The sequence below is a fragment of the Oryctolagus cuniculus genome, chromosome 10 (assembly GCF_964237555.1).
Source record: "Oryctolagus cuniculus chromosome 10, mOryCun1.1, whole genome shotgun sequence".
Taxonomy (NCBI): Eukaryota; Metazoa; Chordata; class Mammalia; order Lagomorpha; family Leporidae; genus Oryctolagus; species Oryctolagus cuniculus.
The window spans coordinates 41,937,031-41,961,217 of record NC_091441.1 but is presented as its reverse complement, the minus strand read 5'-3'; the positions used below and the strand labels follow the sequence as shown (position 1 = coordinate 41,961,217).

The 24,187-nt window shown below is 39.2% G+C and overlaps 1 protein-coding gene across 4 annotated transcripts in view; it reads left to right on the top strand.

Moving 5' to 3' along the window:
* The window catches only part of GALNT1 (polypeptide N-acetylgalactosaminyltransferase 1), a 128,278-nt gene that overhangs the window by 94,895 nt on the left and 9,196 nt on the right, over positions 1-24,187 (top strand). For all 4 annotated transcript variants that reach the window (XM_051851988.2, XM_051851985.2, XM_051851987.2 and 1 more), the window contains 5 exons: positions 4,729-4,936; positions 11,650-11,820; positions 13,052-13,169; positions 14,687-14,867; positions 15,634-15,773. In XM_051851988.2, coding sequence (XP_051707948.1) covers positions 4,729-4,936; positions 11,650-11,820; positions 13,052-13,169; positions 14,687-14,867; positions 15,634-15,773 — 818 coding nt within the window. The remainder of the gene's footprint in view (positions 1-4,728; positions 4,937-11,649; positions 11,821-13,051; positions 13,170-14,686; positions 14,868-15,633; positions 15,774-24,187) is intronic.

The window sequence follows — 24,187 nt, the reverse complement described above, 5'->3', positions numbered from 1 at the left end:
TCTGCTATGGCTTAGGAAAGCAGTAGAAGATGACCCAAGTCTTTGTGCCCCTGCAACTACATGGGAGATCTGGAAGAAGGTCCTTGCTCCTAGCTTTGGATTGGAGCAGCTCTGGCCATTGCGGCCATCTGGGGGGTAAACCAGCAGATAGAAGAATTTTCTCTCTCTGCCTCTCCCTCTCTGTGACTCTGCCTTTCAAATAAATAAATTTACGTATTTGAAAGAGAGAGAGGGAGAGACAAAGAACTCTTCATCCACTCATTCATTCTCCAAATGGTTGTGGCCCAAGCTGTGGCCAGGCCAAAGACAGGAGCCAGGAATTCCATCCTGGTCTCCCATGTGGGTGGGATGCAAGTGCTTAAGCACTTCTTCTGGGTCTCCCATGTGGGTGCAGGGGCCCAAGGACTTGGGCCATCTTCTACTACTTTCTCAGGCCACAGCAGAGAGCTGGATCAGAAGTGGAACAGCTGGGTCTCGAACAGGCGCCCATATGGGATGCTTGCACCACAGGCGGTGACTTTACCTGCTATGCCACAGTGCCAGCCTCTAATTATTCATTTATTAGTTAATATCTACCCTCCCCCAGTAGACTGCTTCCATCAGGGCTATTTGCTCACCATTATCTCCTCAATGCTTCCAGTTCCTTTACATAGTAAACAGCCTAAAATTCATTGAATGAGTGATCTACCAATCATTTAATCCTCACATCTACTTCTTATCTGCACACACTTTGTAAGGAATGTGTGTAGGGCACACAGTCTGCCCATGGCCTTAGGATACCTGATTTCATAGTTAATCTACTCCTGCTGAGTAGGTCTGTTTATTAAAAAAAATACGAAGTAGGTGCTATAGTTATCCCCTTTATTTTTGAAGTTTTATTGATGAAAAAAATGAGGCTTAGTGTAGTAGAGGGATACCCAAACTATTTAAGTCCAGGGCTTGACCTCTTTTTTATTTATTTATTTATTTATTTTTTTATTTTTATTTTTTTAACAGGCAGAGTGGACAGTGAGAGAGAGAGACAGAGAGAAAGGTCTTCCTTTGCCGTTGGTTCACCCTCCAATGGCCGCCGCGGCCGGCCCACTGCGGCTGGCGCACCGCGCTGATCCGATGCCAGGAGCCAGGAGCCAGGTGCTTTTCCTGGTCTCCCATGGGGTGCAGGGGCCAAGCACCTGGGCCATCCTCCACTGCACTCCCTGGCCACAGCAGAGAGCTGGCCTGGAAGAGGGGCAACCGGGACAGAATCCGGCGCCCCAACCGGGACTAGAACCTGGTGTGCCGGCGCCGCTAGGCGGAGGATTAGCCTAGTGAGCCGCGGCGCCGGCCCAGGGCTTGACCTCTTAACCACTGTGTGCGTCGCTTCTGATGGAGCTCTACTGTTAGAAGGTCTATATTGAAGTCAGTCTGGACAAATCTAGTTCATGTCTGAAGATACATAAACACCATCTTAGACGGTTTTCTTAAGACTTAAAATTTTTGTCATATTCCTAATCTAACTTGTTTTTCTCATTTAACACAGGGAGTTTTAGAGGGGTCAGACTTATTAGACCCTCAATTCCTTGTTCTTCCTATGTATATGTTAAGAGTTCTGTCCAATACTTCTCCGATGTTGGTGAAGTTTTCCCTGACATTCTCTTTCTTAGAACCTCACACTCCCTGACGGATGGGTGCTTCGGGATCTCTGTATAGGTCAGTGGTAGCAAGATATTCTAGTAAACAAGATTCTCCCTTATTTTCAGATGAACAGTATTCTATAACCACACTTAGCTCCCATACCTTCATTTTTGTAAAATTAAGTTTGAATAGATAGTTCTAATCTCCTAGCCAGTAGTGAGCCCATAATTTTATACTGATACACAGACAGCTATTTCTTAGCTTTATTGCATGAAAGCCACAAATATCTCAAACAAAGATGCCAAGAAAATGTGTATAATAGCATATTTTTTGAGTTACTAGACCACAGAACCATGAATTTTTCATTTTGTTCATGGACAAGACAGAGTATTACAGCTTTCAGAGATGTAGATCTTGGATATTAGATAGCTTTGGTTCTTAAGCATTTTTGACCAAACATTTTTCAGGAAAACGTGGTGGACACATTGTTTATGATACAACAAACCTTGACTGATGTAATATAGGAGAATTTATTTCATACCCTATAGCACATGAGATTCTGATCAAATTCTGGACATACAGTATTTATTTTAACTTTGTATCTGATCAGATGCTTACACAGTCCTGAGTTCTCTCTGGAGTTTGCTTCTAGGATTTTCTTGCTGTGAACAAAAATACAGGCTTTGAATTTTGGCAGACTTGGGTTCAAATCTTGGATCCATTCCTTAAAAACCTATTACCTTGATCAAATTCACTTAATAGTAGATTTTAATTTCTAAAATATCCATAGTAACATTTAACCTCATAGGGTAGTTTGAAGATTAGATAAAACCTATAAAGTGAGTAGCATTGTACTAGACAGAAAACAAAATGTTAGCTGCTGCTGCAGAATGTTACTTTTCTCTAGGTTGGCACTACCTCTCTACATTTTAGTCAGAATCAAGTAGATCTTTCTGACCCTAAAATTGCTCATAAAATCACAGTGATGGTTTTCAGATACTCTGACTCAAATGCAGATTAGGAAATATGAGCAGAAATGGAAACCGTCAAGTCTTCGGTATAGTGTCTAAGACACACAGACCTTTTCTTTCACAGTTTTCGTGTCCCTCATCGCTTCCTCATGTAGTTGTTTCTGGTTTTACCGAACTGGCAGTTATTTCACTTCCATTTGTCTCCCCCACACCACCATATAGGAAACTCTTTGGATCCCTACAGTTAGTATTTAAAGAGCTCCTCAGGCCGGCGCCGCGGCTCACTAGGCTAATCCTCCTGCTGCGGCTCTGGCACCCTGGGTTCTAGTCCTGGTTGGGGTGCCATTTCTGTCCCGGTTGCTCCTCTTCCAGTCCAGCTCTCTGCTGTGGCCCGGGAAGGCAGTAGAGGATGGTCCAAGTGCTTGGGCCCTGCACCCACATGGGAGACCGGGAGGAAGCACCTGGCTCCTGGCTTCGGATCAGCGCAGTGCCAGCCATATTGGCCATTTTGGGGGTGAACCAATGGAAGGAAGACCTTTCTGTCTCTCTAACTCTGCCTGTCAAAAAAAAATAAAAATAAAAATATATAAAAAAAGAGCTGCTTAGTACATTGACCCTGATTTCCCTGACCTTCCCATTACTAGAGTCCTATGGGACAAATATAGTTACAGGAGTGCCAGTATTCCCATCTCGAATATTTCCTTTGCTTGAGAAATTATCCTCATACCTACTAGATCAGGGTTAGTTGGAACGATGTTTTGCCCTATCACCATCAATAGCTTCTCTGGCATAAGTTCTACAAACTCACCTTATCTGAAAAATCTTTGTTTCGAGAAAGCTGTACTTTTTCTATGTTTTTGTTTTAATTCAGAAATCCATGCATAATTTCTCATGAACTTTTTAAAAATTTATTTGCAAGTCAGTCACAGAAAGGGAGAGAGAGATCTTTCATTTGCTAGTTCATTCCCCAGATGTTCACAACAGCCAGAGCTGGGCCAAGCTGAAGCCAGGAGCCTTGTTCACGTTGAGTGATGGGGCCCAAATATTTGGGCCGTCTTCTGCTGCTTTTCTCAGGCCATCAGTGGAGCTCACGTCTTGGCTGCTTTTTCTACGGTTTAAAGTCAGTTGTGAGGCCGGCGCTGTGGCTCACTAGGCTAATCCTCCGCCTTCCAGCGCCGGCACACCGGGTTCTAGTCCTGGTCGGGGCGCCGGATTCTGTCCCGGTTGCCCCTCTTCCAGGCCAGCTCTCTGCTGTGTCCCGGGAGTGCAGTGGAGGATGGCCCAAGTACTTGGTCCTGCACCCCATGGAGACCAGGAGAAGCACCTGGCTCCTGCCATCGGATCAGCGCGGTGTGCCGGCCGCAGCACGCTACCATTGTGGCCATTGGAGGGTGAACCAACGGCAAAAGGAAGACCTCTCTCTCTCTCTCTCTCTCTCTCTCTCTCTCTCACTCTCACTCTCTCTCACTGTCCACTCTGCCTGTCAAAAAAAAAAAAAAAAAAAAGTCAGTTGTGAACTTTGGGCACAGCCTCTTATCTGAATTCTTCTTTGTAGCTGTTGATTTTGCTCCACATAATTCCCTTTCCTCTCTTCCTTCCTTTTCTCTTTTCCTCATCAGACTGCCTTTCTCTTTTAAAAACTTTTTTTCCTTCAACCTTCTTGTCTGTTAAAGATCTCTCTTTGGCCTTGTAGTTACAGTCCAGGATTTCTGTTATGAACTTGACATGACTTCCTGCCTCCTGATAAAAGAAGTGTATAATCAAAAGATGTGGTAATCACTAAAACAGTTTGTTTCTGCCTATGGAGAAATCCCACAGCGGTGGCATTCTCTGTCCTCTCTCTGTATTGAGGTCTGGATTTAACGCTTTTAAATTGTTTCCTATTGCTGATGCTTACTTATGATTAGAAAAAGCAGCATTCATCCTGGACAGGTCAGGGAAATGTGATAACATGCTTGTCTTGAGCCCGGTGCTCTCATGAAATAAAAAACTTCCTTCAGTGAAATGGATTTGTGAACCAGGGAACCTCACAAGGAGTGCTCACTGAGAATATGTGTTGAAAGAATTTTTATTGCAAGTCAAAATTGCTTTACATCTGGTTAGCACTGCATCACACTTCTTTTTCATATTATTCCTTTTTCAGATTTTTTGAAAAGACCCCTAGAGAGTTATGTGAAAAAATTAAAAGTCCCAGTTCATGTAATTCGAATGGAACAACGTTCTGGACTGATCAGAGCTAGGTTAAAAGGAGCTGCTGTGTCAAAAGGCCAAGTGATCACCTTTTTGGATGCTCATTGTGAGTGCACAGTGGGGTGGCTGGAGCCTCTCTTAGCCAGGATCAAACATGACAGGTAATTTGCTATAATGTGAGTTTGCTTTCTGTACATTTGTCTTAAACTGTGTGGTGGGTTGGACCATTCTATACTTGTAGAAATCTTAAATGTAAAAATGATTTCCTAAGCATCTTCTAAAATAATGCCAAAGAATACTCTATATGAAATCTGAGCAAGGCCACATTCTAAAATCTGAAGAAGTGTTTGCACACTGTCTTGTTAATGGGAATGGATTGGGAAGCATTTTATTTGCATGCACAGTATCATGTGTTCAGTTCACTAAATGGGAGAACAGATGAACAATGAATTCAAGGGAGGTGGGATAAAACCATTTATTTGTGCTTCCTCCCTGAGACTAACACTGGAGCAGGCAGGTCATCCCCTCTCTACCACATTCTTACTAGGACTGTAGCTCTCAGCTATAACACAGCGAGCAGTAGAAGGAGCTGGAGAAAAGCACATTGTGTCCTGAAATGCTCAATTGTATACAAAAGCACTGTAATCTTAGATAATACAGGAAGAGCATTGGTACAGTGTGCACCTGTAGTTGTAGTCTTCATGTTGCCTACTGCTTGGCACTGATTTAGTTCTTGTGTTTCAGGAGAGAATTTAATGTCTGCTAGACCTATGTTAGTTGAATTTCTGCTTGTTAATGCAGTTTGAGCTAGAGGCTGTCTATCTTAGTTTAACATTAAGGGTTAGATTTTAGTGGGGCAAACTTTCACCACTAAGGGGAATGTGAGGGGAACTGAAGCTACTGCATTGGTTATGTTAGCAAATGCTGGATTTACTTCTCTCTCCTTTCAAAGATGAATAAATAAATAAATTAGACCAGTGGTAAAATCCAGCATCCGGAGGAAAGAGGAACTTTCCTGAAGAAAAAAAGAAATGGATTATCTCTGTAAACTGCTCTCTGTAAGTCACAGATGAACCTTTAGCAGCAATAGCCAAAACTCTGAAAGGGCAGTGTGAGATGGTGAGAGAAGTATTAAAGAAAACCAGGTGAAATAAGGACCAGAATGATTTCCAGTGTGAGTTGTACTAGAATGTTTCAAAATGTTTGTGGAAAAATTAAAAATTTATTTTGGTGCCAGAAGATTTTCTTAATTTATTTTTTTGAGAGAGAGAGCCATCCATTGGGTTCACTCCTCAAGATGCCTCCTACTAGGGCCTGAGTGGGGTAGGAGCTGCAGTGCAGTCCGTGTCTCCCACATGGGTAGCAGGAATCTACTTACTTGAGCCATCACTTTTGCCTTCATTGTATGCATTAGCAGGAAGCTGGAATAGGGCTGGAGCTGGGACTTAAACCCAGGTACTCCAACATGAGATGTAGGAAGCTAGTGTCAGCCCCAAGTGTAAAAACAATTTGAAATCCATGTGTACTCGTATAACATAGCTTGACTGGTTGGTTTAGCTTAATATTACAAACCCTATTATTGTAATATATTCCACTAGCATATTTTTAAATCTTTGATTATAAATTTCGGATTTAAAACTGGTGATGGCTTCCATAGATACAGAAGTAAGTTCACTAAAATTTAACATTCACTTCTGATTAGGAAATATTTAACCAACTATTATAAAATGGAAATTTACTAACTGAAGAAAGGATAACTTTAAAAAAAAGTCTTAAGCAAATGTCACATTTAATGAGGAAATGTTGAAAACATTTTTTGAAGAGATAGGGAACAAGAATGCCCCAAATTATTAGTCTTGAGTTTCATTATAGAATCTGTTTATTTAATGGAATGGAAAATAAATGCTTTGTCACTTGCAGATGATGTGTTTAACTGTGAAGATAAGTAATCTACCCATAAAATAAAGGAAATAAGAACTTAGCAATGTGCCAAACATGAGGTCACAATAGAAAAGTCAGTTGCTGGGGCCATCATTGTGGCATAGTATATGAAGCCTTCACCTGTAGTGCTAGCATCCCATATGGGCACCAGTTCAAGTCCCAGCTGCTCTACTTCCAATCCAGTTCCCTGCTAATGTACCTGGGAAAGCCCAGAAGATGACCCAAATACTTGGGTCCCCACCCACGTGGGAGACCCGGAAGAAGCTCATGAATCCTGGCTTCAGCCTGGCCCAACCTGCAGCCATTTGCGGGGTAAACCAACAGATGGAAAATTTCTCTCCCTGTGTGTGTCTCTCCTTCCTTCTCTCTGTTTTTCTGCCTTTCAAATAGATAAATAAATCTTAAAAAAAAATCAGTTGCCTTCTTCATGCAAACAAGGAATGATTAGAAAACACAATGTAAAAGGAAAATACACCATTTATACTAGCAGTGAAGGAAACAGACTGTACTTAGGAATAACTTTATCTAAAGATACATAAATTAGTAAAATGACTGATTTTATAACTAAATGCTTAATTAAAATTATATAAAAATAAGTGGAAAGGAAGATGAAATTTCTGAATATAAAAGTTAACATCCTTAAAATATCAGTTCTCTCCAAATTGATGTGTAAATTCAATGTGGTTCCAGTTGGGGGTCTCAACAGAATTTTCTTTGAGAAACTAGACAGGCTGATTCTAACATTTAAAAAGAAATGGAAAAATAACAGATATAGTAAAATGCTCCTGAAGAAGACTCAGGTTTCTGAAGGAGAATCAAGTATAAGAGCCTTCCCTGTCAGACAGCAGGACTTGTTGTAAAGCTATATTGGTAATGGCAGTGATGTACTGATGCTGGAACTCACAGATGGTCTGGTTTAATAGGGTTGTGTCTAGAAACTAGCCTGTTTTTATCTGCAGACTTCATTTAGACAGACTTAAGACAGTAAGCACTGATAATTACATCAGGAAAAAGGAACAATCGGTTATCTATAGTAAAATAAATGAAGTTAGATACCAACATCATACTCAAAATCAGTCACATGAGGATTAAAGACTTAAATGTGAAAAGCAAAAATCTGTTTTATAAAAAAAAAGTAGTATTGGAAGGTGTCTTCATAATGTCAGGAGAGGGAAAGATAAATAAAACACAAGTTGGCTGGGTAGATACCACATATTGTAAAATAGGGCTACCAAAGGCTAAGAGGCACCTTTCCTTAGAAAGGGCTGGGGACATTTATGAGGGTTTGTTTTTTTCAGATTTATAAAAATAGGCACGATAATTGAACATTTTTTAAATATATGGTTAGTTTGTATGAAAGAATACAAACCTCAGGGAAGACATCCTTTCTAGTAATTAGAAAACAAATTCTGAAAATCTTGAGAAGTTAATGTTATTATATTGTCAGAAATGTAAGAAAATAACATCCAAAGTTGATAGCATTATGAAGAAACTACAGGGAGGAAAATATGCATATACGTTCAAAACTTCTGGAAAGCAGTAAAGAATAGTACCTTTAATTCAATAATATCACTGCTGTAAGTTAACTCTTAAAGCAAAATATTATCATATTCATCTTAATAGCAAAAGCCTATGAAGAATACAAATGTCCAAGAGTTGTTTAAGATGAACTAAAGTATTACATTGTACATCAACCGTCAGGACAAGAGCTGATCAAGTCACTGTTTCTCATAGTGTCCATTTCACTTCAACAAGTTTCCCCTTTGGTGCTCAGTTAGTTGTCGCCAATCAGGGAGAACATATGATATTTGTCCCTTTGGGACTGGCTTAATTCACTCAGCAGGATGTTTTCCAATTTCCTCCATCTCGTTGCAAATGACTGGGTTTCGTTGTTTTTGACTGCTGTATAGTATTCTATAGAGTACATGTCCCATAATTTCTTTATCCAGTCTACTGTTGATGTGCATTTGGGTTGGTTCCAGGTCTTAGCTATTGTGAATTGAGCTGCAATAAACATTAATGTGCAGACTGCTTTTCTATTTGCCAATTTAATTTCCTTTGGGTAAATTCCAAGGAGTGGGATGGCTGGGTTGAATGGTAGGGTTATATTCAGGTTTCTGAGGAATCTCCAGACTGACTTCCATAGTGGCTTAACCAGTTTGCATTCCCACCAACAGTGGGTTAGTGTCCCTTTTTCCCCACATCCTCTCCAGCATCTATTGTTGGTAGATTTCTGAATGTGAGCCATTCTAACCCGGGTGAGGTGAAACCTTATTGTGGTTTTGATTTGCATTTCCCTGATTGCTAGTGATCTTGAACATTTTTTCATGTGTCTGTTGGCCATTTGGATCTCTTCTTTTGAAAGATGTCTATTGAGGTCCTTGGCCCATCTCTTAAGTGGGTTGTTGGTTTTGATCTTGTGGAGTTTCTTGATTTCTTTGTAGATTCTGGTTATCAACCCTTTATCAGTTGCATAGTTTGCAAATATTTTTTCTCATTCTGTCGGTTGCCTCTTCACTCTCCTGACTGTTTCTTTTGCAGTACAGAAACTTCTCAATTTGATGCAATCCCAAATGTTAATTTTGGCTTTGACTGTCTGTGCTTCTGGGGTCTTTTCCAAGAAGTCATTGCCGGTACCTATATCTTGCAGGGTTTTTCCAATGCTCTCTAATAATTTGATGGTGTCAGGTTGTAGATTTAAGTCTTTAATCCATGTTGAGTGGATTTTTGTGTAAGGTGAAAGGTAGGGGTCTTGCTTCATGATTCTGCACGTGGAAATCCAGTTTTCCCAGCACCATTTATTGAATAGACTGTCCTTACTCCAGGGATTGGTTTTGGACCCTTGATCAAATATGAGTTGGCTGTAGATGTTTGGATTGATTTCTGGTGTTTCAGTTCTGTTCCATTGGTCTATCCATCTGTTTCTGTACCAGTACCATGCTGTTTTGATTACAACTGCCCTGTAGTATGTCCTGAAATCTGGTATTGTGATGCCTCCAGCTTCGTTTTTGTTGTACAAGATTGCTTTAGCTATTCGAGGTCTCCTGTGTCTCCATATAAATTTCAGCATCATTTTTTCCAGATCTGAGAAGAAGGTCTTCGGTATCTTGATTGGTATTGCATTGAATCTATAAATTGCTTTTGGGAGAATGGACATTTTGATGATATTGATTCTTCCAATCCATGAGCATGGAAGATTTTTCCATTTCTTGGTATCCAATTCTATTTCTTTCTTTAAGGTTTTGTAATTTTCATTGTAGAGATCTTTAACGTCCTTGGTTACGTTTATTCCAAGGTATTTGATTGTTTTTGTAGCTATTGTGAATGGGATTGATCTTAGAAGTTCTTCCTCAACCATGGCATTGTCTGTGTATACAAAGGCTGTTGATTTTTGTGCATTGATTTTATACCCTGCTACTTGGCCAAACTCTTCTATGAGTTCCAGTAGTCTCTTAGTAGAGTTCTTTGGGTCCCCTAAATAAAGAATCATGTCATCTGCAAAGAGGGATAGTTTGAGTTCTTCCTTCCCAATTTGTATCCCTTTAATTTCTTTTTCTTGCCTAATAGCTCTGGCTAGAACCTCCAAAACTATATTGAATAGCAGTGGTGAGAGTGGGCATCCCTGTCTGGTACCAGATCTCAGTGGAAATGCTTCCAACTTTTCCCCATTCAATAGGATGTTGGCTGTGGGTTTTTCATAGATTGCTTTGATTGTATTGAGGAATGTTCCTTCCAAACCCAGTTTGCTTAGAGTTTTCATCATGAACGTGTGTTGTATTTTATCAAATGCTTTCTCGGCATCTATTGAGATAATCATATGGTTTTTCTTCTGCAGTCTGTTAATGTGGTGTATCACATTGATTGTCTTGTGCACATTAAACCATCCCTGCATACCAGGGATAAATCCCACTTGGTCTGGGTGAATGATCTTTCTGATGTGTTGTTGCATTTTATTGGCGAGAATTTTATTGAGGATTTTTGCATCTATGTTCATCAGGGATATTGGTCTGTAATTCTCTTTCAATGCTGCATCTTTTTCCGGCTTAGGAATTAAGGTGATGCTGGCTTCATAGAAAGAATTTGGGAGGATTCCCTCTTCTTCGATTGTTCTGAATAGTTTGAGAATTGGAGTTAGTTCTTCTTTAAATGTCTGGTAGAATTCAGCAGTGAATCCATCTGGTCCTGGGCTTTTCTTTGTTGGGAGGGCCTTTATTACTGTTTCAATTTCTGTCTCAGTTATGGGTCTGTTTAGGTTTTCGATGTCTTCATGGTTCAATTTAGGTAGGTTGCATGTGTCCAGGAATCTATCCATTTCTGTCAACAACAGGAGTCACTGTGCACTTACTCCTCATGTAGGATCTTTGGCCTTAGTGTGCTGTACATTGAGATTTAATGCTATAACTAGTACTCAAACAGTATTTTTCACTTTATGTTTCTGTGTGGGAGCAAACTGTTGAAATCTTTACTTAATGTATGCTAAACTGATCTTCTGTATATAAAGAGAATCGAAAATGAATCTTGATGTGAATGGAAGGGGAGAGGGAATGAATAAGGGGAGGGTTGTGGGTTGGAGGGACGTTATGGGGGGAGCCATTGTAATGAATATTCTGTACTTTGGAAATTTATATTCATTAAATAAAAGAAAAAAAAAGATGAACTAAAAGCATTATTTTTGAAAACATAGGAATGTTTTTAAGTATTTTTACATGTGGCATATATGTAAAAGTATGAATGAAAAGGGGACAGAAGGTTATTGGCCAATAATTAATTATAGTAGTTGGTGTAATACATGGCAGAAAATTTTTTCACTGTTGTCTTTAACAGTATAGAATGTTTTTATTTTAAAACATTTAGTATGCAGTTCTTACACGGTCATAGTAGGCATCAAACAAGAATGTTTTAAGTTTTTTTTAATTTCCTTTTATGATTTTAGGAGAACAGTAGTCTGCCCTATAATTGATGTTATCAGCGATGATACTTTTGAATACATGGCAGGCTCTGATATGACCTATGGTGGGTTCAACTGGAAGCTCAATTTTCGCTGGTATCCTGTTCCCCAAAGAGAAATGGATAGAAGGAAAGGTGATCGAACTCTTCCTGTCAGGTAATTAATTAGTGAGACATCTTTCCGCTAGTGTTACTGACAGGATTGTGAAGCTTTGGGAATCATAAAAAAGGATTATAAGACTGTTTTGGAAAACTTAAAATCATTTAAGTTTTCTTATAGTGTATTTAAGAACCATCTTTCACATACATATTTTAAAAAGGATTTTTTTCTCCAGTCAAAAGAACTTTTTTGTTTATTGTATAAACCTAGTGTTTGTGAGAAATGATGACAACATCCATATGTGTTGATTGGTTCCTATATGAACATTTTGGAGATGGTTAAGTCTTTAATTCAGTTAAAGATAAAAAAATACTGGGTTTATGTCACACTACTCCTTAATTTCAAATGTCTGTATGCAAAAATATTACCTAAAACTGGGTCTTTGTACTATAATGTAAGATTTTAAATTCAGACTTGTTCCATCTGGATGGTAGTTACTGGCTGGGAAGGTTAGAAAAGCTTGTTTCTAACATAAGAATCACTAGAATTAACACAAATTTTATAAAAAAGGATTTCCATTAATGCATTTTCTGATGATGTTGTTCTATACTTTGTCATATATAGTTTTTTTTTTTTTTGGAAAGGGATAAAAATATTGATAGTGTTCAGAATATGAAGTTGAGACTTTAGGGCTTTTTGAACCATCCTACTATTTATCCCACTTATATCAGCCTTCTGCTTCTATAGTAATTAAGAGTTCCTTCAGCTCATACCCTTGTGAGCCTCTTAGATCTGCTTTCTTATGAATTCCAAGCTGAATTAGGCTGTTCTTTTACAGAAATAAACCATTCCTGGTCATATATAGAAGAAATATATTGATTTTACTTATACTTCATCTCCTTTACTGTATTTACCACCCGTTAGATCCTGGCATGCTAACTCTAACCTGAGTCTAGTCGATTAGTATAGTAAACTGCCTTTATAGTTGCTAGGAACTATGGAGTGAGCACAGAGGCAGATGAAGAGGATTTTGGGAATAGCTTCAATTTAAGGGAACACCCTTGGAAGTGTAGCAGACAGGGGTGTCTTGGCAAAAACTATGACAGAGCAGGCCTAGCAGTCAGCATTACTAGGTTACTGGTTATATCTGATACAAAAAGTCCCTGGGATCAGTGAAAAGTTTCTTAAAGAGTATAATAAGAGTTTATTCTGTAGTTATAACAGGTGTAAAACTATGGTACTTTTAAATGGTTAAAATTAATGGCATAGTATTATGATTGAATTTCAGAACACCTACAATGGCAGGAGGCCTTTTTTCAATAGACAGAGATTACTTTCAGGAAATTGGCACATATGATGCTGGAATGGATATTTGGGGAGGAGAAAACCTAGAAATTTCCTTTAGGGTAAGTTTCCTCTGAGAGAATAAGTGTTTATTTAACTTTAAATATGGATATACTTTGATGATTTGTTATCTATAAATAAATATGAACATCAAATTTAATACATTTAATCCAACTTCGAAGCCTTTGTTAAATAAAATGATGATACTATTAAGGGTTCATTATAAGCTGTTTGGACAAATAGTTATCATAATAGTTCAGCTATAAAAATTACACAGGATTCCCTTGTTGTTTTTCATTTCTGTTAATTTCAAGGACATAATCAAACTCTTAAAAAATTAAAAACTAATACTTCGGCACTTAACTGCCAAAAACATAAGTTTACATTATATAATATGCCTTTTCTTTCTGTAAAAATTGTTCTCCTAGATAAAACCTGGTCACTTTATCAGTTTTTATTTTTCTATAAAAAGAAAAAGGTGAAATAATTCTGAAATGACTCTAATTTAACACAGTTGACTGTAGCTAAGATCTTTGCATTTTATGGTCACTAAAATCAACATGATTGATAACATTGTATTTTTTAATGAATTTTAGTCACATAACTTATAATGGAAATTATACTAAAGTATACTGTAATCTGAGCCAGCAAGCTCACTTAATTCTTAGCGAATTGCTTTGCTGACTTGTAAAAGGAGAAGTTTGGACTCTAAGTTATCCTAGAGATCCTATCCAGGACAGCACTTTATGACCCTGGGAAGACTTGGAAGTAGGCATTGAATATTTAACAAAATTGAAAATTCTCAAAAGGTGATTTTAATTGCAAATCACAATGAGATTTTTAACTTAGAAAACTGTATTTTGAAAGGATTCTGTTAAATTAAGGAAATAAGCCTGTAATTAGGGATCTTTCTTTTGTACTTTTTTGTTTTTATTCTAATAAAGACAACAGACATGCTACAACTGTTTCACTGAGGAACCCACAGTGACTCCAGTTTAGAGTTTTAGGTTCTGTTTAATGTACAAGTTGTGACATAAGTTTGGAGAGAAGAAATAATGAATTTGGCTTGTGTACTCCATGGTCAGTTTTGATTTTTTTTTTTTAGCCATAAACCAATTAGTAAATATATTATGCACTTAAAAAACTTGCACATTTCATAAAACCATATGTCCATATTAACAAGGGCTGGTTGCAGTTCATCTGTTTGAGTTCATGATCTTCTTAAGAGTCATAGCCTGCATCTAGCCCTCAACCTATCTTTTGCTGTATTTTGTAATTATTTTTATTGGACCACAGTCGAAAATTAGAAACCTTTGCTGCTAAGGAACTACTGGCTGTGTAATCATATAATAGGAGCCCCATGGTTTGCCCTGGATTCCATAAAATTCTAATTGACACTAAATAATCAGTGTCTGATATGGCTCCCTTTGCTGCTGCTCTCAGACTTGATAGTGTGGAAGTAGTTTTGGAAGGCTTTTGCGGATTACAATTTTAAGAGAGGCACCATGGGAAGATTAAGATGAACTTTTCCTGGTTACCCAGGATTGTCTTACATGGCACTCTTTCCTGTTGTTTTCAGATTTGGCAGTGTGGAGGAACTTTGGAAATTGTTACATGCTCACATGTTGGACATGTGTTTCGGAAAGCTACACCTTACACGTTTCCAGGAGGCACGGGGCAGATTATCAATAAAAATAACAGACGACTTGCAGAAGTGTGGATGGATGAATTCAAGAATTTTTTCTATATAATCTCTCCAGGTTAGCTTATTTTGCATTAGAAAAATAGTGTACTTTCTTGTCCTTGGAAGGTACCTACCTTATCAGATCATTTTAAGGAATTAATGAAATGACACATAGTAAGAAAGTTCTTTGCAGAAGAGCTATACATTATTAGCAATAATACAGAGTTATCCAGATCAGTTTTGCTATCCCTGGTGTTACCCATGTTCTGTGTGGTTTTTTTTTTAACCTAATCCTGGGACCTCTGTTCCTATGAAGTTTTATTTTGTTAATTTTCATTCATTTTCCATACTTATATGACTTTCTCTGGATTCTTTACTTTTTTAACCAACATAACAATATTGTTGTTTAGCAATGGGTCATGAGCACTCTATAAGCCGACCCCTGATGCCATCATAAAAGCCTTCCATGAGGCCATTATTACCAGCAAGTGCAGAACCTATGTGACATGCGCTTTTGCATTATTCAGTTAACAATCCTTTTTGTTTTTGTCTTAACATAAACTTTTCTGATCCCATTATGACATACTAGTATGTAGTATTTTGGTCATATATTGCATTCTCCCATAAGTTTAATTTTTTCCTTAAAAATAAAATGTATTTTAATGTCTTCCTTGTTTTATACTTTGGGAGGTAAATTCAATGTTAAATCATTGATTTAGTCACACATCACCTAAATGATTCCGCTTTTGCCATTCATCTGGCTTTTTAGAGTCTACATATAAGCAGATGAGTGTTACTTAATAGAACACTAATAATTCAGAATCAATTGTTTCTTTCAACAGGTGTTACAAAGGTAGATTATGGAGATATATCATCGAGACTTGGTCTGAGACACAAGCTACAGTGCAAACCTTTCTCTTGGTACCTAGAGAATATTTATCCTGATTCTCAAATTCCATGTCACTATTTCTCATTGGGAGAGGTAAAAAATGTATACATTCTGTGTAGTTACTATGTTCTTAAAAAATAGAGATTAAAGTTCCAACAAGGAAAGTACCATTATGTTAAAATCATATAATCTCAAGTGTAAGAAAGTTCTTATTAGATGACAATGACAGTATTTACTTTATAAGTTGAAGTCTTATTATCATGTTATATCTTGTTGAAATAATAATGCTGTATCCCTAACCTCACAGTTGTATTCTTGTTACAGTGTAGCAGTATCTTTTGTAAACTTACTATTTTAACATACTAACTGCTTTAATTGAAATAATATATTCATAAAGGTTGATGAACTTCAAAGTCAGGAGAAATCATAAATAACTTAAAAGACCATAATTGTATTTTGGGCACACATTTATCTTTCCTTTGTGTGTTTTAAATCCCTCAGTTTTTATAGGAAGGTTAGAAAGAATATTGGTAAACATGTTTGGTTTTGCCCATGCTTTTTGAATTCAAATTTTATTGAAATTTAAAATAATTTGCTTATTGTTTATAATAGTTATCACAAATTACTTGTGCTTTGGAATTTAGCCTTTTTGTCCCTATGGGTACCCATATTTTTGGATTTGATATAGAAGAGTTTTGTATTCTTACCTTTTGGTGGATCACAAGGAACTATTTTTTGTGCCCTATTCTACCATAATCACAGAATATCTGTCTTCCAGTCACTGTCTTCCAACATGTTCAGCACCTAGGTCAAAATTGTCTCAGAAACTTTGATTTTTCTACCTTCTCTTTGAAACAAGCCATTCTTTTCATCTGTTTGTTTCTCTTCTACTTCTTAGTTATCATTCTTTTGTTTTCATGTTTGACCTAAAGATTTCCATGTACATTCCTGAATTATTACAATCTACTTTAAGCTAGTACTTTCACCAATTCAGGAAAAAAAATTTAAGATTTATTTGTTTATTTGAAAGGGTGAGTTAGAGAGAGAGAGAAAGGCAGAGATCTTCCATCCACTGGTTCAGTCTCCAAATTGCTGCAGCAGCCAGGTTGGACTAGGCTGAAACCACGAGTCTGGAACTCCATCTAGTTCTCCCTGGGTGGGCCATCTTCCGCTCTTTTCCCAGGCATAACAGTAGTGGAGCAGTGGAGGCTTGAAACAGAGCCCATGTGGGATGCCGGAATTGGAGGCAGCAATTTAACCCACCGCGCCACAATGCTGGACCCACCAATTTGCAGTTTAACTGACATTTTCCCTCTGGTTTTTGGAACAGTGCTTTGCTTATTGTAGTATGATACTCCAAGCTGTTTGTTAGACCATGAAAATTCTCAGTATCTTTTCTTAATCATCTAACTCCCCCAAAGCTGCCTTTTTTATATCCAGGCAGAGATTTTTCAACAAATCTCAATAGTGGATAGTAAATCAATCTAACTGTTTATGATCACTTTTTAAAAAATAGTTTAGAATAGGATATGTGCATGTCCACTGGATACAAGAAAGGGATTTTGTTTTTAGTTGGTTTTGTTCTGATTTGCAATCAAAAAGTTTGGACCGCCGGCGCCGCGGCTCACTAGGCTAATCCTCCGCCTAGCAGCGCCGGCACACCGGGTTCTAGTCCCGGTCGGGGCGCCGGATTCTGTCCCGGTTGCCCCTCTTCCAGGCCAGCCCTCTGCTGTGGCCAGGGAGTGCAGTGGAGGATGGCCCAGGTGCTTGGGCCCTGCACCCCATGGGAGACCAGGAAAAGCACCTGGCTCCTGGCTCCTGCCATCGGATCAGCGCGGTGCGCCGGCCGCAGCGCGCCGGCCGCGGCGGCCATTGGAGGGTGAACCAACGGCAAAGGAAGACCTTTCTCTCTGTCTCTCTCTCTCACTGTCCACTCTGCCTGTCAAAATAAAAAAAAAAAAAAAAGTTTGGACCACCAGTTTTTACGGTAGATGAGCATTTTCTTCTATGATCTTATATTACCGTTTGTAGCATTTGCTACCAGATGTTTCTTGTATCTTTGGTTAGCCCCTTTTTTCACTTTTCATCTTTCTGGTAAAAACACATGCTTTCCTTTATCCTGTGCCTTCTTTCCCAAAGAACACAGAATTTTTGCCATGTTGTAGTGTAATCACTACCTCCTCCACCCTTTTGCTCAAACTCTTTCCTTGAAATTTGGCTTATTTTTTTCTGGGGCAGTCTTAGTCGTCAAAAGGTATTACTTGGACATACGCCTTTTGTAAAAGAGATTCAGCCATCCTTATTTCGATCCTATAATCAGACAGCTTCCAGGCTCTGGAGAAGGAGAAGCGAGAGTTCTAGTAGGACAGAACTATGGTTGTCTGTACACAATAGCCTGCCGGCTCAATTCAGCCTGCTGTCCATTTTTGAAAATAAACTTCTATTAGAACATGGTCATATACGACTTTTGAACTACAGCAGAATTGAGTAGTTGCCACAATATATCCTAAGATATTAATGGTCTTAACAAAATGCGTTGACTCCTAGGATATGCAGTGAGCAGCAGTCACTGGCATCCTTCCTTATCCTCACTTACCTATTGTTCCAGCTTGTCTTTAATCACTGGGAGCCTTTATGGATGGATTTCTCTAGTTGATAAAGCTAAAATTAAATTTGTTCTTGTTTCTTTCTTCCTTCTTTACTGCTTAAGTCTAAGAATTACCTTTTTCCCCCACTCCTTCTCTGAAAGAGTTTAGTTTCCATTGACTTGACACACCTGGGGATACAGATATACTGTTGGATCTTGCCTTTTTTCCACTATTCTCTTACATAATGACATGTTTAACACACTGTACCATCCGTAATTCATTGCAAGTCTTTATGATCTTTTAATTATAAAATAGGCTTTTAGAAAAAATATGATGCCAAGTGTGTGTGTGTTAGGATGGGGCACCCAACCTTTCTGTGATTAAAAAGGATAGGAGGGGCCGGTACCGCGGCTCACTAGGCTAATCCTCCACCTGCGGCGCTGGCACCCCGGGTTCTAGTCCCAGTTGGGGCACTGGATTCTGTCCTGGTTGCTCCTCTTCCAGTCTAGCTCTCTGCTGTGGCCCAGGAGGGTAGTGGAGGATGGCCCAAGTACTTGGGCCCTGCACCTGCATAGGAGACCAGGAGGGGGCACCTGGCTCCTGGCTTCGGATCAGTGCAGCGCACCAGCCGTAGTGGCCATTTTGGGGGTGAACCAACAGAGGGAAGACCTTTCTCTCTCTCTCTCTCTTTCTCTCTCTCTCTCTCACTGTCTAACTCTGCCTGTCAAAAAAATAAAAAAAGGATAGTAGTCACAGCACAAATGATGGTATGTGTAGATAGTCACCACCAGTCCCTCTCTAGGGGTTAAATCTTCATGACCTTTAGGATAAGCAACCTCCTAGAAGGTTGTCACTTAAGTCTTTTCATCCATTCAACAAATATTTAAGGACTTACTGTATAATAGATATGACTTTGAATACTAGGAATATGGGGTAAGCGTGTGGTGCAGCAGGTTCACACCACTTGGAGCACCTGCATCCCATATCTGAATGCCTGGTTCAAGTCCTGGTTACTCTACACTTCAGATCGAGCTTCCTGCTAATGCACCTGGGATACAGTAGGTAAAGGCCCAAGAACTGGTTTTCTGCCACCCAAATGGGTGACCTTCATGGAGTTTCTGGCTCCTGGCTTTGGCTTGGCCTAACTCCAGCAGGTTGGGTATTTTGGGAGTGAACCTACTGGATGAAAGTTGAAATTTTTTTTTTATTATCTTTTTTATTTGAAAGAGTTACAGAGAGAGGTAGAGACAGAGAGGTCTTCCATCAGCTGGTTCACTCCCCAAATGGCTGCAATGACTGGAGCTGAGCCAATCCGAAGCCAGGTGACAGGAGCGTCTTATGGGTCTCCCATGTGGGTACAGGGGCCCAGGGACTTGGGCCATCTTCCACTGCCTTCCCAATGCAGGATCCAAAGTAGAGCAGCCGGGACTAGAACCAGTGCCCATATGGGATGCCAGTGCTGCAGGCCAGGGCTTTAACCCACTGCGCCACAGCGTTGGCCCCCGATGTATCTCATAATATTTATTTCTCCTTCCATTCTTCTCCCTCTCTCTCTTTCAAATAAATAAATCTTTAAAACATAACAATAGGAATACAACAATGAATAATATAGAGATCCTGCTGTTGATTTCCAGTCTGTAGGGAAATATAAATTGTGAAAAATACACAATAGGTAAAAGAAATGGAGAATGCTAAGTGTGGATAAGGGTGCCATTTTGTGTAGGGTGGTTGAGAAAGGCCTCTCATAAGGTAACATTTTAGCAAAATTCTAAAGGCAGTGAATAAGCAAAGCCATACAAATTTCTGGGAAGAAGTATTAATGGGCACAAGGAAAGAAGGAATAAAGGTTCCTAAGATGAGCGTGTACTTACCATGTTCCAGGGACACCAAAAAAGTCAGTTCTCAGAAACAGAGTAAACAAGTTGAGAGGGTAGTATCAGGTAAGGTCAAAGATACAATGAGAGCTTGTGGGCCATGGTGACCCAGACTTTGGATTTTATTTGAGTAAGATGGGAAGCCATAGAGAGAGATGAGCAAACTTTCATTAGAAAGGGATCAGATTGTCTGCTTTTTGGACAAAAACTACATGGGAACAAAGAGTGTAGTCAAGAATTCTTTAGCCTGAGACACTGGTACTCTGGAGTTGCTCTACTGAAATGAAAAAGCCTATGGAAAGAGCAGATTCTAGAGGAATTCAGCAGTGCAGTCTGGTTACACATTACACTTAAAGTCCAAATGAAGATTCTGAGTAGGTAGTTAACAGTTTTTAAAAATGCAATTTGAGGCTGGTGCCGTGGCTCAATAGGCTAATTTGCCTGCGGCGCCAGCACACCGGGTTCTAGCCCCAGTCGGGACTCCGGATTCTGTCCAGTTGCCCCTCTTCCAGGCCAGCTCTCTGCTATGGCCCAGGAGTGCAGTGGAGGATGGCCCAAGTCCTTGGGCCCTGCACCCCATGGGAGACCAGGAGAAGCACCTGGCTCCTGGCTTCGGATCAGTGCAGCATGCCGGCTGCAGTGGCCATTGGAAGGTGAACCAATGGTAAAGGAAGACCTTTCTTTCTGTCTCTCTCTCTCTCACTGTCCACTCTGCCTGTCAAAAAAAAAAAAAAAAAAAAAAAAAAGCAATTTGAGCAGCCGGTGCTGTGGCGCAGTTGGTTAATCCTCCGCCTGTGGTGCCAGCATCCCAAATGGGTGCCGGTTCTAGTCCCAGCTGCTCCTCTTCCAGTCCAGCTCTCTGCTATGGCCTGAGGACGCAGTAGAAGATGGCCCAAGTCCTTGGCCTTGGGCCCCTGCACCCGTGTGGGAGACTGGAGGAATCTCCTGGCTCCCACCTTCAGATCGGCGCAGCTCCAGCCGTTGTGGCCGTTTGGGGGAGTGAACCAGTGGACGGAAGACCTTTCTCTCTGTCTCTCCTTCTCACTGTCTGTAAATCTAACTTTCAAATAAATAAATAAAATCTTTAAAAAATAAGTGCGATTTGAAGGAAGACTTGGCAGTGAAGATCTAAAGTTAAGGGTTGTCAGTGTTTAGATGAGTTTTAAAGGCACAGAACTGCAAAAGGTCACCTTGAGTGGATCAAATACAGGAGGCAAGATAAGACTGAGGACTGAGCCATAAGAAATTGCACAGCTCAGAGTTGACAGTTTTGAGGAGGAATTAACAAAAAACCAGCAAGAGATAGGTAGAAGTGGCCAGTGAAATAGGAAGTGTCCCAGAGACTAAAATGAAAGGTATGTTTGAAGAACGAAGAGTTGAGCACCTGTGTTAAATACAGCAAAGGAATCAAGTAAGATGGGTGCTGCGAATTGGTCATTGTATTTAGCCACAGTATCAAGACTGCCCATAGAGATTGTTAGGGAGCTCTGATAGCTTCAGGAGAGAAGGAGAAGGGCTGATCATGAATGAATACAGGTCTTAAAGGAGTTCTGCACAGAAATAAAAATGGGTGTCAGCTGGTGGAGAATGAAAATTGGAAGATAAAAAAGAAAGGACCAAATTCACATTCACTAGGATGGCTGCTATATTTCAAAACAAAACAAAACACATAATAGCAAGTGTTGGAAAAGATATTGGAATACTTGCTCCTATTTCCATACCACACTAGAAGACTGGTAATTGGTTACATATCCTCAAAACTATGTGGAATTAAATTATGAGAAACTGATTCAACATCACTAGAAAATATATTTGTTCCTGAATTTTCTCCTCTTCCGCTTAATTCCCACCAAACTAAAATCTTCACCCTACTAGAATCCTGAAAAAAAAAAAAAAATTCCCAGAATCTACCCCTGGTTTTTTGTGTCTTCAAGGAAATATCTTGCAAACTCCATAGATGAGGTTGTCCCTTTGTGTTCCTATAAGACTAGGAGCATATTCCCTGAAAACAGTCTTTTCTAGCCACCCAGTATGTAGAGGAGAGCAAATATCCTTTCAGCTTCAAAGAGCCACATGTTTGAGTCTTACAGAATTCTCTCTGCCATCTAAAGCCATTCAGGGATTAAAACATCACAGCTCATCTCACCTGGGCCTCACTGAGCTTATCCTGCTGATCCAGTTAACAGCTGAAGGGAAGTCATGATGTCCAATCCTTGGAGAATCTGCACTTGTAACATCTGGTGGTCAGAATATCTCCCATATCAGGAAACAACCAGAGTTAATTATAAGAATATTTGTGAGAATGGAATAAACTTTGATATAGGGACTTCAAAAGAGTTCATGGAAAATGTGTTATGAAAAACCTATGCATGGATTTCAGAATTTTTTTGCTCAAAATAAGTTTAACTTTTAATTCTGTTTTTCCACGAACTTTTTGAAATACCCTTGTGTACACTCTATAAAATAGTGCCTAACATAGAACAATTTACTTTCTGTCATTTATTAGCAATATCACCTAGGGAAGCAAATATTTAGAAAATAACGGAAGCCCTATTAAATTTTGGGAGAATTCTGGCGCTTTTTTTTTTTTTTTTCAATTTGTTTTGAGTTTGGGTACAGGATACACAATTTTTCCAAATAGTTTTCCATATCAGAGAGAGAAAAGCAGAGGATAAGATTGGTTCTACTGTAACCATTCCAGCAGCATTTATCACCTTTCTTCAGCAACCTTTACAGCCTATTTGGAAGAAAAAAGTTGAGGAAAACAGGATGATAAAGTTTGTAATTTTTTAAAAAAATGTGTAATTTTTTTTTCCGACTGTTCAAAAGCAGAGAAAAAGAGAGCAAGAGAGATCTTCTGTGTGCTGGTTCACTCCTCAAATGCCCACAACAGCTAGGCTTCCCAGGCAACAGCTTAACACTTATAATTTTGATTAGAAGTACAAAGGGTTGGAGGGCATTTGGCTTAGCAGCTAAGTCACCTCTTAGGATGCCTTTATTCCATATCAGAGTGCCTGGTTCAAGTCCTAGCTACTTTGCTTCCAGTCCAGCTTCCTGCTAATATGTACCCTGGGGGCAAACAGAAATGGCTCAAGTATTTGAATCCCTACAACCCACATGGTGACCCAGATGGAGTTTAGCTGTTGGCTTTAGCCTGGCCCAGCCCTGGCTGTCGCAGGCATTTGGGAAGGGAACCAATGGATAGGAGCTTTATCTGTTTCTGCCTCCAAAATTAAAAAAGAGTGGTATTTTAGGTGAACATGTGAGATAGACACATCTTGTCACAGCGGAACTAAGTATTTTAGCATTTTTTCAAGTAAGATGGCCATCATCAAATACTAACTGATCACTTCCTGGTATATTGGAAAGTGTGCTTTATTCAGAGTTCTATTTAACTATAAAACCTTTGGTACAATCTGTATAATGGCTCCTGGATTAAAATAATAAATATGATGTGAATTATGAAAGAATTCCTGGGCACTGATAAAATGTATTGGACTCAGAAAGAAAAAAATAAAATAAAAAACAAGCTTGAGGTTTCCAGTTTGAGTAAGTGGACAAGTTGTAGTATTAGTAATAGAAAAAAGGGTATTAGGAGAATTGGGGAAGTTTTTGGAGGAATGATAGTATAGGTTTGTTTCAGGCAGCCATCCCAAAATTTTGTGATGAGAAAGTGTTAGTTTTTTAAAAAAAGAATTGAAAGCTCTTTTTTTGAATGAACTGAGATGGAAGTGGCTAGTGATAAGGTGATGGTGCAGATTATTACTGTTGCTGACCCTGCCTGTGGTAGACTCTGATACAGGTACCTGGGTGTGTTTGTTTCACATAACTACAGCATAGGGCTGACACTTCCCGGCAGTTACTGATCTTAAAGAGTTTAGACAACTTGTATTTAAACTTTGGTCTCTTCTCAGAATCTCAGTTCTTATGCCTGACTTCCTGAGAATAATACCATTCTTAATGCATGTGCCTTTGAACCTTTATAATAAAAATGCATATGGAAGATCTGTCTCACCTATTCTTTCAAATAAAATAAATCTTAAAA